The sequence below is a fragment of the Phocoena sinus genome, chromosome X, assembly GCF_008692025.1.
Source record: "Phocoena sinus isolate mPhoSin1 chromosome X, mPhoSin1.pri, whole genome shotgun sequence".
In the NCBI taxonomy this organism is placed as follows: Eukaryota; Metazoa; Chordata; class Mammalia; order Artiodactyla; family Phocoenidae; genus Phocoena; species Phocoena sinus.
Genome location: NC_045784.1, coordinates 102397643 through 102412204, shown reverse-complemented (window position 1 = coordinate 102412204; position 14562 = coordinate 102397643). Strand labels below are relative to the sequence as shown.

The 14562-nt window shown below is 38.6% G+C and overlaps 1 protein-coding gene across 3 annotated transcripts in view; it reads left to right on the top strand.

Moving 5' to 3' along the window:
- Nucleotides 1–14333, top strand: part of CUL4B (cullin 4B) — a 35063-nt gene extending 20730 nt beyond the window's left edge. For 2 of the 3 annotated variants that reach the window (XM_032620429.1, XM_032620428.1), the window contains exons 13-21: nucleotides 926–1030; nucleotides 1525–1635; nucleotides 2088–2173; nucleotides 3330–3437; nucleotides 4309–4422; nucleotides 5454–5559; nucleotides 6667–6839; nucleotides 9151–9303; nucleotides 11670–14333. In XM_032620429.1, coding sequence (XP_032476320.1) covers nucleotides 926–1030; nucleotides 1525–1635; nucleotides 2088–2173; nucleotides 3330–3437; nucleotides 4309–4422; nucleotides 5454–5559; nucleotides 6667–6839; nucleotides 9151–9303; nucleotides 11670–11765 — 1052 coding nt within the window. In that variant the 3' untranslated portion in view covers nucleotides 11766–14333. Of the gene's footprint in view, nucleotides 1–925; nucleotides 1031–1524; nucleotides 1636–2087; nucleotides 2180–3329; nucleotides 3438–4308; nucleotides 4423–5453; nucleotides 5560–6666; nucleotides 6840–9150; nucleotides 9304–11669 lie in introns of all 3 variants that reach the window. The other variant, XM_032620427.1, reaches the window with a different exon arrangement.
- The last annotated feature ends 229 nt before the right edge of the window (nucleotides 14334–14562 follow it).

Here is a 14562-nt window from a genome sequence, read left to right as displayed (position 1 = left end):
CTTCAGTTCTCAGTTTTTCCCACCTGGGTACCCCTTAATGTCGAGGAGGTGGTAGCTGAGAAGGTCCTTCACCAAAAGGGTGAAATTTTTTTTTTTTTTTAATTTTTGACTACGTTGGGTCTTCGTTGCTGCGCGTGGACTTTCTCTAGTTGTGGCGAGCGGGGGTTACTCTTTGTTGTTGTGCGCGGGCTTCTCATTGTGGTGGCTTCTCTTGTCGTGGAGCATGGGCTCTAGGCGCGTGGGCTTCAGTAGTTGTGGCACGTTGGCTCAGTAGTTGTGGCTCACGGGCTCTAGAGTGCAGGCTCAGTAGTTGTGGCACACGGGCTTAGTGGCTCCGTGGCGTGTGGGATCTTCCCGGACCAGGGATCGAACCCGTGTTCCCTGCATTGGCAGGTGTATTCTTAACACTGCCCCACCAGGGAAGTCCCAAAAGGATGAAATTTTGTTGGTTTACTACTTACCCTTAAAAGTTTTGCAAAATTTGCCTCCTACTCTGTAATGTATCTGGTTTGTTTTAATAGAAAAGGGTTTAAGATTGCCTACCATCAGTGTAAAATGAATACTCCAGAAGATGTGCCATGTCTTTCAATGGCTTTGATGACCCCATCACAGGGCTGTATACACCCCCTGCCCCCGGGGTACCCATATCCTGCATATCCCATTTTTAGTAAGCATCAGTATGGTAGAAAGTACATTAGATGTGGAGCCAGAAGACTTGGGTTTGAGTTGAGACTCTTGTATTTTTTAGCTCTGTGACATTGAACAAGTCACTTGGTCTCCCTGACTTTGGAGACTGTTTTAAAAATGCATGTACACATGTGAAACATTGAAAAAGTCAGTATATCATACTCCTATTTGGTATTTATAGTGACCAGTACCTCATGGATACATGATCACTAAACAACAAACTTTCCCCCCATTTTAGCTAAGTATGTAGATTCAAAGCTTCGCGCAGGCAACAAAGAAGCTACAGATGAAGAACTTGAGAAAATGTTGGATAAGATTATGATTATATTTAGATTTATCTATGGTATGTATTTTTGTTTTAATATTTTTCTTTTAAAACAAAGCACTCAACAGAGAAACTAGCGAGTATAACCAACCTAGAAGGTATATTTATTTGGGGGTTAGCTATTTAAAATTCTGTTACATTCCTTGCATTTAATTTATTGGGGTACTTGAGGAATGTTACTTAATTGCCTTGTGCTTTAACTTTTCCACTATTAAGAGCCTTGAATTTTGCTGTTTATTTTAATCTCTAGAGTATTGATGCTAAAGCTACTAGTTGACTAAAGCTTTTCTAAAGAAAAGTTAATTCAGTCTTAATTCTTTACAGCAAAGAACTTTTGAAAGGTTTGGCACAAAAATCTACTTCTAATGTTTCTTGCATTTAGCAAACTTGGATAAAATCTATAAATTTAAGTAACTTGGAGTAATGGTGCGATTTATTAAGCACTTTGAGTCAATTTTGTCAAAACCTTGTATTGGAGTATTATGAGAGTTATGTTTTATTATTTAACATAGGCAAGGATGTTTTTGAGGCCTTCTATAAGAAAGATTTAGCCAAGCGCCTGTTAGTTGGGAAGAGCGCATCTGTGGATGCTGAAAAATCAATGCTGTCCAAACTTAAACATGGTATGTTTGTCATTCTTTCTGTTCCTTTTCTTCTTTGATTTCTGAGAGAAAATGTTAGCTTAGTTTTTACTCTTTCAGTCAGTTGCCTCTTTTGTCAATCATTGTATGTTCGTGTGATAAAAACGTAAATTGAGTAAGCTCATTAGGTTTCCAACCTATTTACATATCCAGAGCTGTTGTGATTTTTTTAAAATAAAGCACTGTTCTTTTATTATTTGTATAAAAGTTTCCCATTTATCTTATGCCTAAGTAGTATATAAGGTTACTACAGGATTAAAGATTTGACTCTGAATTAGTGGGGCATACACTTTGGGGTAAGGATTTTTTTGTTCTTTTGAATAGTTACAGATCGTATTTCATGCTAAAGTAAGTTTTATATTTCATGTTTTCAATTCTAAATTCTGTGTTTTTACCACTTTAAAATACTGTAAATGTACAAACATCTTTAATAGAATGTGGAGCTGCTTTCACCAGCAAACTTGAAGGAATGTTTAAAGACATGGAACTTTCTAAAGACATCATGATTCAGTTCAAACAGGTAAAAGTGAGTTAAACTCTTACTTAATTCCTCCAACTTAAATGTATTTCGTTATCTCCTTACTTTGGTTTGTACTGAAGAGGATAACTAGAAACATGTATTTGTTATAAATACTTCATAGCAACTTAGATGATAGTCACAGTAGAGGAGAAAAATCACGAATGAAATGTAAGTATATTTGACCTACTTCAAAATTTATTCTCAGTATACACCCAAGATAACACAAAAATAGAAATAAAATGTATTGAACAGAAGTAAGGGCAAGAGAAGCTGTAGCTAGTGAGAACAGGGCTTCTAGCATCTAATCGCTGTTGGTGAGTTGCATATTCAAAGCTGGTGATGGGGAGGGAGGAGAAGTGATAGAGTGGTTGTATAAGGCCTTTAGGGACATTGGGAAAGAAAAGCTAGATCCATAGTTTTGCAGATGTTGGTAGAAGCTGGTTTTAAATTTTTGAGATTATAGGTAATAGTGATAGCAAAGTAGATTTTCCTCTCCTAGGGTTTTTTTTTTTTTTTTTTTTTTTTTTTTTTTTTCTCCTAGGGTTTTAACAATGACTTCTTTACCACTATATTGCTACTGTGGGAAATGAGAGTGGAAGACTCGAGAAAGATCAGGGTCAGTAGGATCATGGGTCCTGTAGTAGCTACAGAATAGGGTTTATTTGCTTTGCCCTTTCCCCTTCTTCCTTCCCCATTTCAGGTCACCCCCTGCAAACAGGCAGTGGAGCAGGTGAAAAACCAGAGACTTGGGCTGGCGGGTGGGGTGAGGAATGGGGGTTGCTGCCGGGTTTTCCAAGCCATATAGGGGTCTCCAGAGATGGGGACTGCAGGTGGTATGGGGAAAGGAATGGAGAAGAAATCCTATAACAGCCCAGTCATATGTGAGAAATTATTTATTTAAGTCGTTAATGCCTCTAACAGAGTCACGTGATCTTTGTGTGCCATTGTAGCAAAATGTTACCCAGTGTACTTTTCTAGTGCACTTAATATAGGCTTCATTTATAGTCCTTTTAGTAGTTGCCTTTTATTTTAAAGATCGTCAGTATTCACATGTAGTTTTGTAATGGGGAACTTCTTAAATGGGTCATTATTACGGCATGAAATGTATGCACTTTTATTTTTTAAGATCTCAGTGTGTGTGTTGATCTTATTGTAGTATATGCAGAACCAGAATGTACCTGGGAATATTGAATTAACTGTGAATATCCTGACGATGGGTTATTGGCCAACATATGTGCCTATGGAAGTTCATTTACCACCAGAGGTAAGAGTTGCTGTTTAGGACTTGAGTTATAAGCTTAGAAATACATGACATTTCTATTTTGCTTATCATTGAAAAATATGTACTTTTTAAAAAGTTTGTTGTCAGTAAGCACGCCACCACCAAATGTCAACTGTTTTTAATACTTTACTCTTTTATTTATATTACTCTTGTACTTATATCATTAGAGCATAGCTAAAGATGCCAAGTTTCTGAGTTCAGGGCCAATTTGCTTGACTCTTCTTTCAGTTCCCCAGATTGTACCCATCACTCTGCCCAGCTCTCAAAAACTCTTGTCCGTATATCACCTGGGGGTTGGACTGCTGAGTGATGGATGCTTGAGTAAATCCCACCTAACTCCTGGGGAAATGTCTTAACCCAGGACTGAAGCTTAGAAAAGGGTTAAGGCTAGAGAGATAGATACTGAGAGTCCTCCATGGAGATAATCATGGAAGCCCAGGGAGCAGATCTCCCTCATTAAGAGGGAGAATGTGGAAACAGGAAGAACAGGCCTAAGGCAGAACTTTGAAAAAGGCTCACATTTGGTAGGTGGTAGGAAGAGGTACCTGTGAGGGGATCCAATGAAGAAGCAATAGTGAGATAAAGGAACCAGCATGTTGCAGAGACACAGAAGACATTGGAGATGAATGTTTCAAAAGAGGGGATGATAAAATGTTGCAGACAGATCAGAGAGTGTAAAGACTGATTAATGCCATTAGATTTGGTGGTTATTACCTTACATCAAAGTGATCAGTGGACCTGCTCTGTATAGTCTTTAAAACTTCCAGAAATTTTTACACCAGATAAATATAAAAAGTGGTGAACGTGATATTGGATACAGAGCTTAAATAAAGTTTTGTTTTATTTATTGTAGATGGTAAAACTTCAGGAGATTTTCAAGACCTTTTACCTAGGCAAACATAGTGGCAGGAAACTTCAGTGGCAGTCAACCCTAGGACACTGTGTGCTAAAGGCAGAATTTAAAGAGGTAAGTGGATGTTCCCCAAACTTAGTTTTCACCTTCATCTTTGATATTGAGGTCATCCCTCTTAATTTGAAGGTTTAAGGTGTTTTATAAATTTGTCCTGAATATCTGCATGAGATAGTGATAGCTTGTCACAGCCCTGTGTATATTATAAGAATGTGGTCTTTTCCACTGTTGATTGGGCCCTGCTGCAAAACCAAAACCAATAACCCTTTTCTCCCACACCCTTTCCCCACCTGTGGATGCAAAATTCACACTGCCACTTCTTTTTTTAAATTTTATTTATTAATTTATTTATCTATGGCTGTGTTGGCTCTTCGTTTCTGTGCGAGGGCTCTCTATAGTTGCGGCGAGCGGGGGCCACTCTTCATCGCGGTGCGCGGGCCTCTCACTGTCGTGGCCTCTCTTGTGGCGGAGCACAGGCTCTAGAGCGCAGGCTCAGTAGTTGTGGCACACGGGGCCAGTTGCTCCACGGCATGTGGGATCTTCCCATATCAGGGCTCGAACCCGTGTCTCCTGCATTGGCAGGCGGATTCTCAACCACTGCGCCACCAGGGAAGCCCACACGCTGCCACTTCTTGACAGGAAACTTCTTTTCTTGTTGCTGGGAGCTAGAGAATAGAGTGGGCGTTAAGGGGAACAGTTCTTATATCAATTTCAAAAAATCCTACAGCTTTTCATGACTAATCTGAATCAGAAGAGTTGAAAATGCATTGAAATAGTGATTTCTTGTTGCTCATGATAAATATCTGTAATGACACATAAAACCGAGTTATTAATTTTCATTACTTTGTTGTTTTAATTATAAGACTTAAAAAAAGACCTGTAGAAAGGTCACCCAATCCTTCCTCCTGTTTTAGGTAGGATCACACCTAAACCCTACACTGAACATACTGGCCTTTCTGGATAATGTTAATCCGAGTTTCTAAATCCACTAATTGAAAAATGCTTTTCCAGTAAGAGATTAGTTATTTGATTAATTTTCATGCAGCTTTTAAAAAAATGATGGCTAAACACTGTTGTTTCTCCAACAGGGTAAAAAGGAACTCCAGGTCTCTCTTTTTCAAACACTGGTGCTGCTAATGTTTAATGAGGGAGAAGAGTTCAGTTTGGAAGAGATCAAGCAGGCTACCGGAATAGGTTTGTGTTGAATCGTTTGATTAGCATGCATTTTTCGGTGTCCACTATGCGCACTCCACTTGGTTAAGAGCTCTGGGGGACTATAAAGGGATAATCCCCCTCCTCAGCACTTACAACCATGGGGAAAGGGAGAAATGACACTTAATTTCACAACAAATAAGTACCAATCTGTGGTGCTGATAGAGTGTGTTAGGAGTTCAGTGAAGCAAGAGATAACTGTGGACTGGCACAGTTGGGAAAGCCTTCATGAAGGAGGTAGGACTTGGGCTGGGCCTTCAGATTTAAGTTAGGGAGAAGGCATATTTTGCAAGAGGAAATACTATGAGAAAAGGCGTGGAGGAAGGAATCAGCACAGTGTGGACAGGAGTCATAAAAAGTTTAACTGCAGCATAGAGTAGTGAGATACAAAGTTAGATAGGTAAGATATGGAGAGCCTTACAGATCTAGCAAGTGAAACATACATTGTAGGATCTCAAGTGTGTGACATATTGGAAGTGACTTATTTGGGCAGCTTGCCTATAATCAGTAGATAGTAGGGCAGCTTGAAGGATGAAGAGATTCCAGTCCAAAAGCTAATGGGGTAATTCAGGCGTAAAGTGATAATGAGCTTAGACTAGAATGAGGCCAATGAGAAGAGAGACGAAGCATCTCTAAGGAAGCAACTACTAGATATGTGGAGGATGCAGGAGAGGGAAGAGTTAAAAGATGATTCCAGGGTTTCTCACCAGAGGAGGTTGGTAGCTTCATAACTAACAATTGGAAAGAAAACAGTTTTATGGGGAAGATGATGAATAAAACGTTGGACATACTAAAATTGATGATAGTAAAAGAGCCAGCTGGAGGTATCCTTTAAATGTAGGACTGGGGAAAATGAGATGTCATTTCTGAAGATGTGGTGGTTATTCACTCGGAATGATAACTGAAGCCTTTAGAGGACGACCAGGAAAAAAGCCATTGGATAGGACAAAGAGGGAGTTGTTCATGATCTTGGGGAAAAAAGGAAACAGTTTTAATAGATGGGTGGGGTAGAAGCTAGATTGAGGTTGAATGTAACCGTGCGTGTTGATGAGTTAGTAACAAATAACTAAGCCACTCTTTCTTCTTCAGAGGATGGGGAGTTAAGAAGAACACTGCAGTCATTGGCTTGTGGCAAAGCTAGAGTTCTGGCGAAAAATCCAAAGGGTAAAGATATTGAAGATGGTGACAAGTTCATTTGTAATGATGATTTCAAGCACAAACTTTTCAGGATAAAGATCAATCAAATTCAGATGAAAGAAACGGTATTTCTTTTGCATTCTCCTCATTCTAATGTACTGGAATTATATATGTTCATAATAAAGATTTATAAAGAAGGTTTTAGCCTAGAATACTACCACTAACATTAACATTATGTATGCCTATATCTAGCTCAGTGTACTTCAGTATTTGATTTTGCAGGTTTTGAGGGGGCGGGGGTGTACACAATTGGGCCTGATAGTTTTATATCCTGCTTTTTGTGTGTTTAAATTAAGACTTCAGAATTTTTAAAAATGTATTTATTTATTTTAGGCTGCATTGGATCTTCATTGCTGCTCGCAGGCATTCTCTAGTTGCAGTGAATGGGGGCTACTCTTCGTTGCGGTGTGCAGACTTCTCATTGCGGTGGTTTCTCTTGTTGCGGAGCACAGGCTCTAGGCACGCGAGCTTCAGTAGTTGTGGCGCGTGGGCTTAGTTGCTCCACGGCATATGGGATCTTCCCGGACCAGGGCTCGAACCTGTGTCCCCTGCATTGGCAGGCAGATTCTTTTTTTTTTTTTTTTTTTTTTTTTCCCCCCCCCCGGCAGGCAGATTCTTAACCACTGTGCTACCAGGGAAGCCCCAGGTCTTTAGAATTTTTCCATGCCATTAAGCATCTTTATAAAATGGCAGATGGCCACACAATATTCTTTTACACAGCTATAATAATTTATTCAACCAATGTCCATTGTTGGGCACTTAAATTCATAACTTCTTAGTATTATAAATAAAACAGCAAGATACATCTCTGTACCTAAATCTTAATCTCTCTGATCCTTTCCTTACGAATTTACCATGGAAGTAGATTTTTTGGGTTAAGGAGTGTGAACATTTTAAGAGTCTGAATACGTTTTGCCATTTTGTGTTCTAGAAAGATTGGACCAATTTACACTGTCTAATGTGAGTGCCTGTCTTACTGTGCCCTTGCCAGCACTAAAGATTATATTTTCTTTTTTTAATCTTTTCCAGCTTGCTTGGTGAAAAATTGGAAGGTTTAGTTAGTGTTTCTTTGATCAACAGTGAATATTTTGTTTGTTTTTACCATTTGAATTTGTAAGAGATTTTTATTAAGGAAACCAACAACTGCAGCCTTTCCTGAAACCAGTTGGTTTCAATTCCAACAAGGTTTAATGCAGTACTTGAGAAAAAGTCTTATAATAAGGATAGAAGTCAAGGTCGCAAACAAGTTCCTGTCTCGTTAACATTCACATCAAAGGCGTGATATTCCCTTAGATTACTGTGTTATTTTAAAAAGTGTGCTGTATCAGAAAGAAACTAACTGCAAAAAGCCCAAACTAGGGACTTCCCTGGCAATTCAGTGGTTAAGACTCTGCACTTCCACTGCAGAGGGCACAGGTTCGATCGGGGAATAAAGATCCCGCATGCTGAGTGATGAGGCAACAAAAAAGAAAAGCCCAAACTACTCTTAATTTAGGTGCTAAAGAGGAACATTCTTGCTTTAGCATTAAAATTGGTTAACTGACTTTTTTTTAACTGTGCATTTCTGAGTTATATATTACAAAATAAAAATTAATGAAAAATAATTTGGGACTTCCCTGGTGGCACAGTGGTTAAGAATCCGCTTGCCAATGCAGGGGACATGGGTTCGATTCCTGGTCCGGGAAGATCCCACATGCCGCGGAGCAACTAAGCCTGCGCACCATAACTACTGAGCCTGTGCTCTAGAGCCCGCGAGCCGCAACTACTGAAGCCTGCGCTCCTAGAGCCCATGCTCTGCAGCAAGAGAAGCCACTGCAATGAGAAGCCCACACACCACAACGAAGAGCAGCCCCCGCTCGCCACAACTACAGAAAGCCTGCACAGCAACGAAAATCCAAGGCAGCCAAAAAATAAAATACAATAAAATAAAATGTTAAAAAAAAAGTTTGACGACTGGTTAGCTTAGCTGGTTAGTATCATACTTTGAGTCAGATGTCAGAATCAGTCACTTTTACAGATAAGCTAATGTCGTACAGAAATCTGGTCAATAACCTCTTGTGACACATTAAGATTTTGAGAAGAGAGTAAAAGAAAATGATAAATTCTGCATCAGCTGTCTCTTTCTAGAAAAGCAGCTCAAAGATGGTATTTTTCTATTAACTAATATTGGTGTTACTTCATTGATACAGGACATTAGGCCAGATAGGAGTTATGTTTGTAGGGTTTTTTCTGTCCTTGTCAGTATTTATAAGGTTTCTTTTGATAGTTCAGCATATTTAAAGCATTAACTGTGTCATGTCCCTAAAATGTACAATTTGTATAAGTAATCAAGTTTCACTTCAGGTACAGTTCCTAAGTTTAAAACTTTTTTGTTAGGTTGAGGAACAAGCAAGCACCACAGAAAGAGTATTTCAAGACAGACAGTATCAAATTGATGCTGCAATTGTTCGAATTATGAAGATGAGAAAGACACTTAGCCACAATCTCCTTGTTTCAGAAGTGTACAACCAGTTGAAATTTCCAGTAAAGGTAGGTACTTCTGTATTTTATTATTGAGCTGCTTATATATACAAAATATTGAGTTTATTATATATAAAAATTAGATTTTTCAGACACAAGTCTTACAAACATAGAATAAAACCTCAAGACCATTTGGAGGGACAAAAGTTTTCATTTCTTATGCTCATATATATGATTCCAGAAAAACCTTTGTTGGCATATGTGGGCATCTGTGACAAAAGGGGAAAACAATTTATAAAAGCTCCTATACCTGAAAGTTTAGCTGCTAAGTGAGTCTTTGAAATTTTCAAGTTTATTCACTTTATTTTTTGAGCTTCTTTGTTAGTTTTTTTTTTTTTTTTTTTTTTTAATTTTTTTTTTTTTTTTTTTTTAATGCGGTACGCGGGCCTCTCACTGTCGTGGCCTCTCCCGTTGCGGAGCACAGGCTCAGCGGCCGTGGCTCACGGGCCTAGCCGCTCCGCGGCATGTGGGACCTTCCCGGACCAGGGCACGAACCCGCGTCCCCTGCATCGGCAGGCAGACTCCCAACCACTGCGCCACCAGGGAAGCCCTCTTTGTTAGTTTTGTTTCCCTTTTCTCCTTGAAATACCTAGCTATTTGACAGATTTGGTTATTTTAATTAAGTTAAATCTATTTAGTTTGTGTAAGTGTCCATTAAAAACTATACAGATAACTAGTAATCATTAGGCATCTTTTTTAAAGCTTAGGGGTAGTTCTGGCAAACAAATGGACATGTTCCATTATAAATGCCCAGTAATAAAGCGCCTTAGACAATGTCGTGTTGTACTGGACTGTATCTCATGTTTTAGAAGATTCCCAAACTCTTATGATGATAAATACTTCGTAAAGTTTGGATAGACTCTTGGCTGTTAGGGTTCTCATGAGCTTTGGCCCTAGGTAAGTCATTTCACCTCTTGAGCTTGTTTCCTCTTTTGTAAAATGGAGATGATAATAGTACTTATCTCGTAGGATTATTGTGAAGCTTAAATGAGATAATATATGTAAAACTTAGCACTGGGCCTGGCACATAAGTGCTCATTAGCTGTCACTGCTAATAAGGTAGGCTTTCTCTCTCCTCCAAACCTAATACTGCCTCCTCATTACCACACTCTCACCCTCATGTTCTGCCTTAACAATCATTTCACCTCTAGCCGGAGAGATCACTGATGCTAGCTAGCTAGGGAAGGTAGAGGATCACTGTAATAAATATTGTGCTGATATTCTAGGTCTTTCACCATAATTAAGAGAAAGTCATTTTGATTTTCAAATCTTGGAATTCAAACTTTGGTGAAATTTTGGCTGCCCCATCAAACTACTTTCCCTTTTTACCTTTCTTGATCAAGTACCCATTTTACACAATCTGAAAAACTGTTAGCAAGCAAGATTATATTGTCGTTATAGGCTAGATACAAAAGACAGTGGAATTTTGTTACCCAAGAGCTAAGAATGCAATCATGAGAACAAGCTATAATCTTTCTCAATGATTTTTCAACAAACAGGATTCAAAAATTCAAATCATTTATAGCAGGTAACAGTTAAACCTTAAACCTGAAATACGAAGATCTGAATTAGATGATACTTCACTTATCAAACCATTTGTTGTAGTATTCTTGTAAATAGTGATTTCCATAGTACATTTTTAATTTAATTTATAAATATGCAGCCTGACTTTCAGAACCAGCTTTTGTCCAAATTTAGGGTCTACTTATTTTCTCAAACTATCTTGGCAAAACTAAATAGCATTCTGTTTCCTTAAACTATACTGTGTTCCTTTTGTGAAGTTATGGTAGTCTTTTGTATTCGTGCAGAGAATAGCTGGTTCTTAGAAGACCTCTTTAAAATAGAAAAGTAAAGTATTGTATAACAGTTTGACAGGGGACTTCCTTGGTGGTCCAGTGGCTAAGACTCCGCACTCCCAGTGCAGGGGGCCTGGGTTCGATCCCTGGTGACGGAACTAGATTCCACATGCCACAACTAAAGATCCTGCACGCAGCAACAAAGACTCCTCATGCTGCCGCAACTAAGACCCAGCACAGCCAGATAGATAGATAGATATAGATAGATACATAGGTAGATAAATAGATAAACAGATAAATAAATAATATAAGATGTGACAATGTATGTATAGTGTAAAAACATCTTTTAACCTGGTTTATTTTCATTATACTTTCCTCTTTAAAAAATCAAGGAGATTTAAAAATTTTTAATTAAAAAATATTAAGATTTTAAAAATTAAAATTAAAAAATATTAAGGAGATTAAATACATTAACTCAATGAGCCAAAACTGTTCTTTTTTTTTTTTCATGGGGTATTGGTAAATGGGCTTGAGCTAGTGATTATGAGCTTTGCACTGAAAATTTGCCTTCTCTTACAGCCTGCTGATCTTAAGAAGAGAATAGAATCCTTAATTGACCGGGACTACATGGAAAGAGATAAAGAAAATCCAAACCAGTACAATTATATTGCATAAAATGTTGGCCTTGGAGCATTTGGTGTCATAAACAGTAACCAGTGGATAAACTAACCTGTTATTATTTGACTTCTTTTATACTACCAATGACCAAATGAAGCAGTGTAATGGAAATAGTTGAGTGACTTTTCAGTGGTTAACATGCCCATTTAAAGAGTAATACTTACCTTTAAGAAGAATGTTGTTGAACTCTTTGCATGTTATTTAGTATGATGTGCAGAAAACTCTTAAGAAAGTACCTGGTCTTCATGATTCCTATTTGGAACTGGGGAAGAGGTCCCTATGGCTATTAAAAAAAAGAGGAGGGGGGTTCTTATACATCATTAATTATGAAGCAAAAGGTTTATTTGCTTAAAATGTCATTTAAAGATACTTAAACTGCATGCAAACTTTATTTACTGTACAGAGTTCTGGATGTATTTATCAAATAGAAAAACCACCCTGGACTTGGTTGTTCACCTGTTTTGTGATTTCCCTTGAAGAGAAAAATAAGTTGTCATAGCTATTGATATTTTACTAAGTAATGTTCTGTTACACTGAAAGGGATGTTTTTAAAAATTTTATTTGGAAACAAGTTTTCAAGCAGAGGGACAGTTGCTTACATAGTCTTGTATACACACATCCTAAAATGTTCCCATGGGATGTGTGTATATGGTTCAGCCCTGAGTTTACTGTGCTGATTAACAGGTACTTATAAAAATAGCTGAAATAGAAAATTGCTGGTCAGTTGTACTAGAAGAACATGGTAGGAGAGAAAAATCCAGCTCTTTCTTCATATTAAAAATGAATATAATATGAACATCGCAAAAGAGACCAAAACCCACGTGTTGTGTAACTTTTTACAAGAGCAAAAATTCATAAACTAGTTTTCAACTTCCTTTAGACTTTAATGTTGTTTGGACAGTTTTGTCTTTAACTTGGACCAATTGTAGATTGTTACAGGCTTCCTGGGATTTAGCATTCCTATTTTCTTTACCAAAGTTTTTTTTTTGGAAGCACCTCAACTCTCCTTTTTGATGGCATATAAGCATTTCCTTTCATCCTTATTTTCACTTCCTAAAGCCCTAGATCCTTCCTCATTTCCCCCATACACCCCCTAGTTGGGAATTTCAAATTCTGTATTATGCTGATCTTATTCCTTTCAAAATTGCTTGAAGATAAAGAGTTCTCATAGCCACTGGACACCTACCTTTCAGGGGAATGTCCTAGGATTGTTCATACATAGAAAATAGCAGAAGTATTGTTTTTCAAATTGATAATGTGAGTAAAAGTCTTCTCTTTTACCATCAGTGGTTTTTTGTTTTTGGGTTTGGGGTTCTGTTTTGCTTCCTTGTTTGTTTTTCCTTGAAGCTTTGAAGGGAATTGATCTTGGAGGAAAAGCAGAAATTTTGTTTTGATTTTTAAAAAAATCAGGACTGCTTTAATGCTTTTTCACCGCCGTGGCCTCTCCCGTCACGGAGCACAGGCTCCGGACGCGCAGGCTCCGGACGCGCAGGCTCAGCGGCCATGGCCCATGGGCCCAGCCGCTCTGCTGCATGTGGGACCCTCCCGGACCGGGGCACGAACCTGCGTCCCCTGCATCGGCAGGCGGACTCTCAACCACTGCGCCACCAGGGAAGCCTGCTTTAATGCTTTTTTGCAGCAGTATATTTCCTTGACTATTTGGAACCATTAAGAAGAATACCTAGGTCCTAACCCTCAACTGAGACTTTTGGCTCTTGTATTTGCTATTGATTGTTTTCTTGAGTTCTCAAAGACCTGTGACCAGCTATTCTTTTTAAAGTTGCCTGTTTTCTTTATAACTACATCAAACTTACACACTGTTGTCCACTGTATGTGGTATTTAGAATGCCTTCCTAACTATTTTTGAGCAGCCATTGCCTGTATTTTCTTTTTCTTTTATCGGTACGTGGGCCTCTCACTGTTGTGGCCTCTCCCGTTGCGGAGCACAGGCTCCGGACGCGCAGGCTCAGCGGCCATGGCTCACGGGCCCAGCCGCTCTGCGGCATGTGGGATCTTCCCAGACCGGGGCACGAACCCGTGTCCCCTGCATCGGCAGGCGGACTCTCAACCACTGCGCCACCAGGGAAGCCCTGCCTGTATTTTCTTAGAGCCTCCCTGGTTTCCTTAACTGAGCTTATCTGACAAGGAAATGCAGCTATTTTTTTGCCCTCTCTCCATACTGGACCATCTAAGTCAGTGTTCTAACTCATCCCTGATGGTCTGTGAGATACGTAGACTGTTCCACCAGACTCAATAATTACTCTTAAGGAATTTTTAGGTAGAATTGGTACCATTAGGAGACTCTTGGTGTTACCTTTGTTATCTTGAAAGCTGGTCCCTTCCCTGAGGCTCTTAATTTTTTGAAAACTTGATGCTCTTTCAGCTGAAAAAATTGGTGAGACTATTAAACAAATTGAGGGGAGCTGTTTAAGAAATTGAAAAGTAATCGCAAACAACATTGGATAATTGTGACTTTCAGTTCTGTATCAGTTGAATTTTTGTGCTCTTTTCCCTGTGTACGTGGTGGTTCTATTTTTCTCCAATAAAACTTTTATTTAAAAAAAGTTTCTGGAGAAGATCTTTAAAATTCAAATATTGTAAGAATATTATAAAACCACAGAACTTAACATCTTCTTCCTAATGATTTCTTTAATGAATTCACAGTTGTCAGTTTTGTTATTTTTTAAGTTTCCTTTTAATTTTTGTGGTGGTTTGATAGTAATGCTGTAGGAATGTGGAGGGGAAGGTATGGTAACTGGTAACGGATGATTCCCAGGAATCCTCAAGGTGAGTA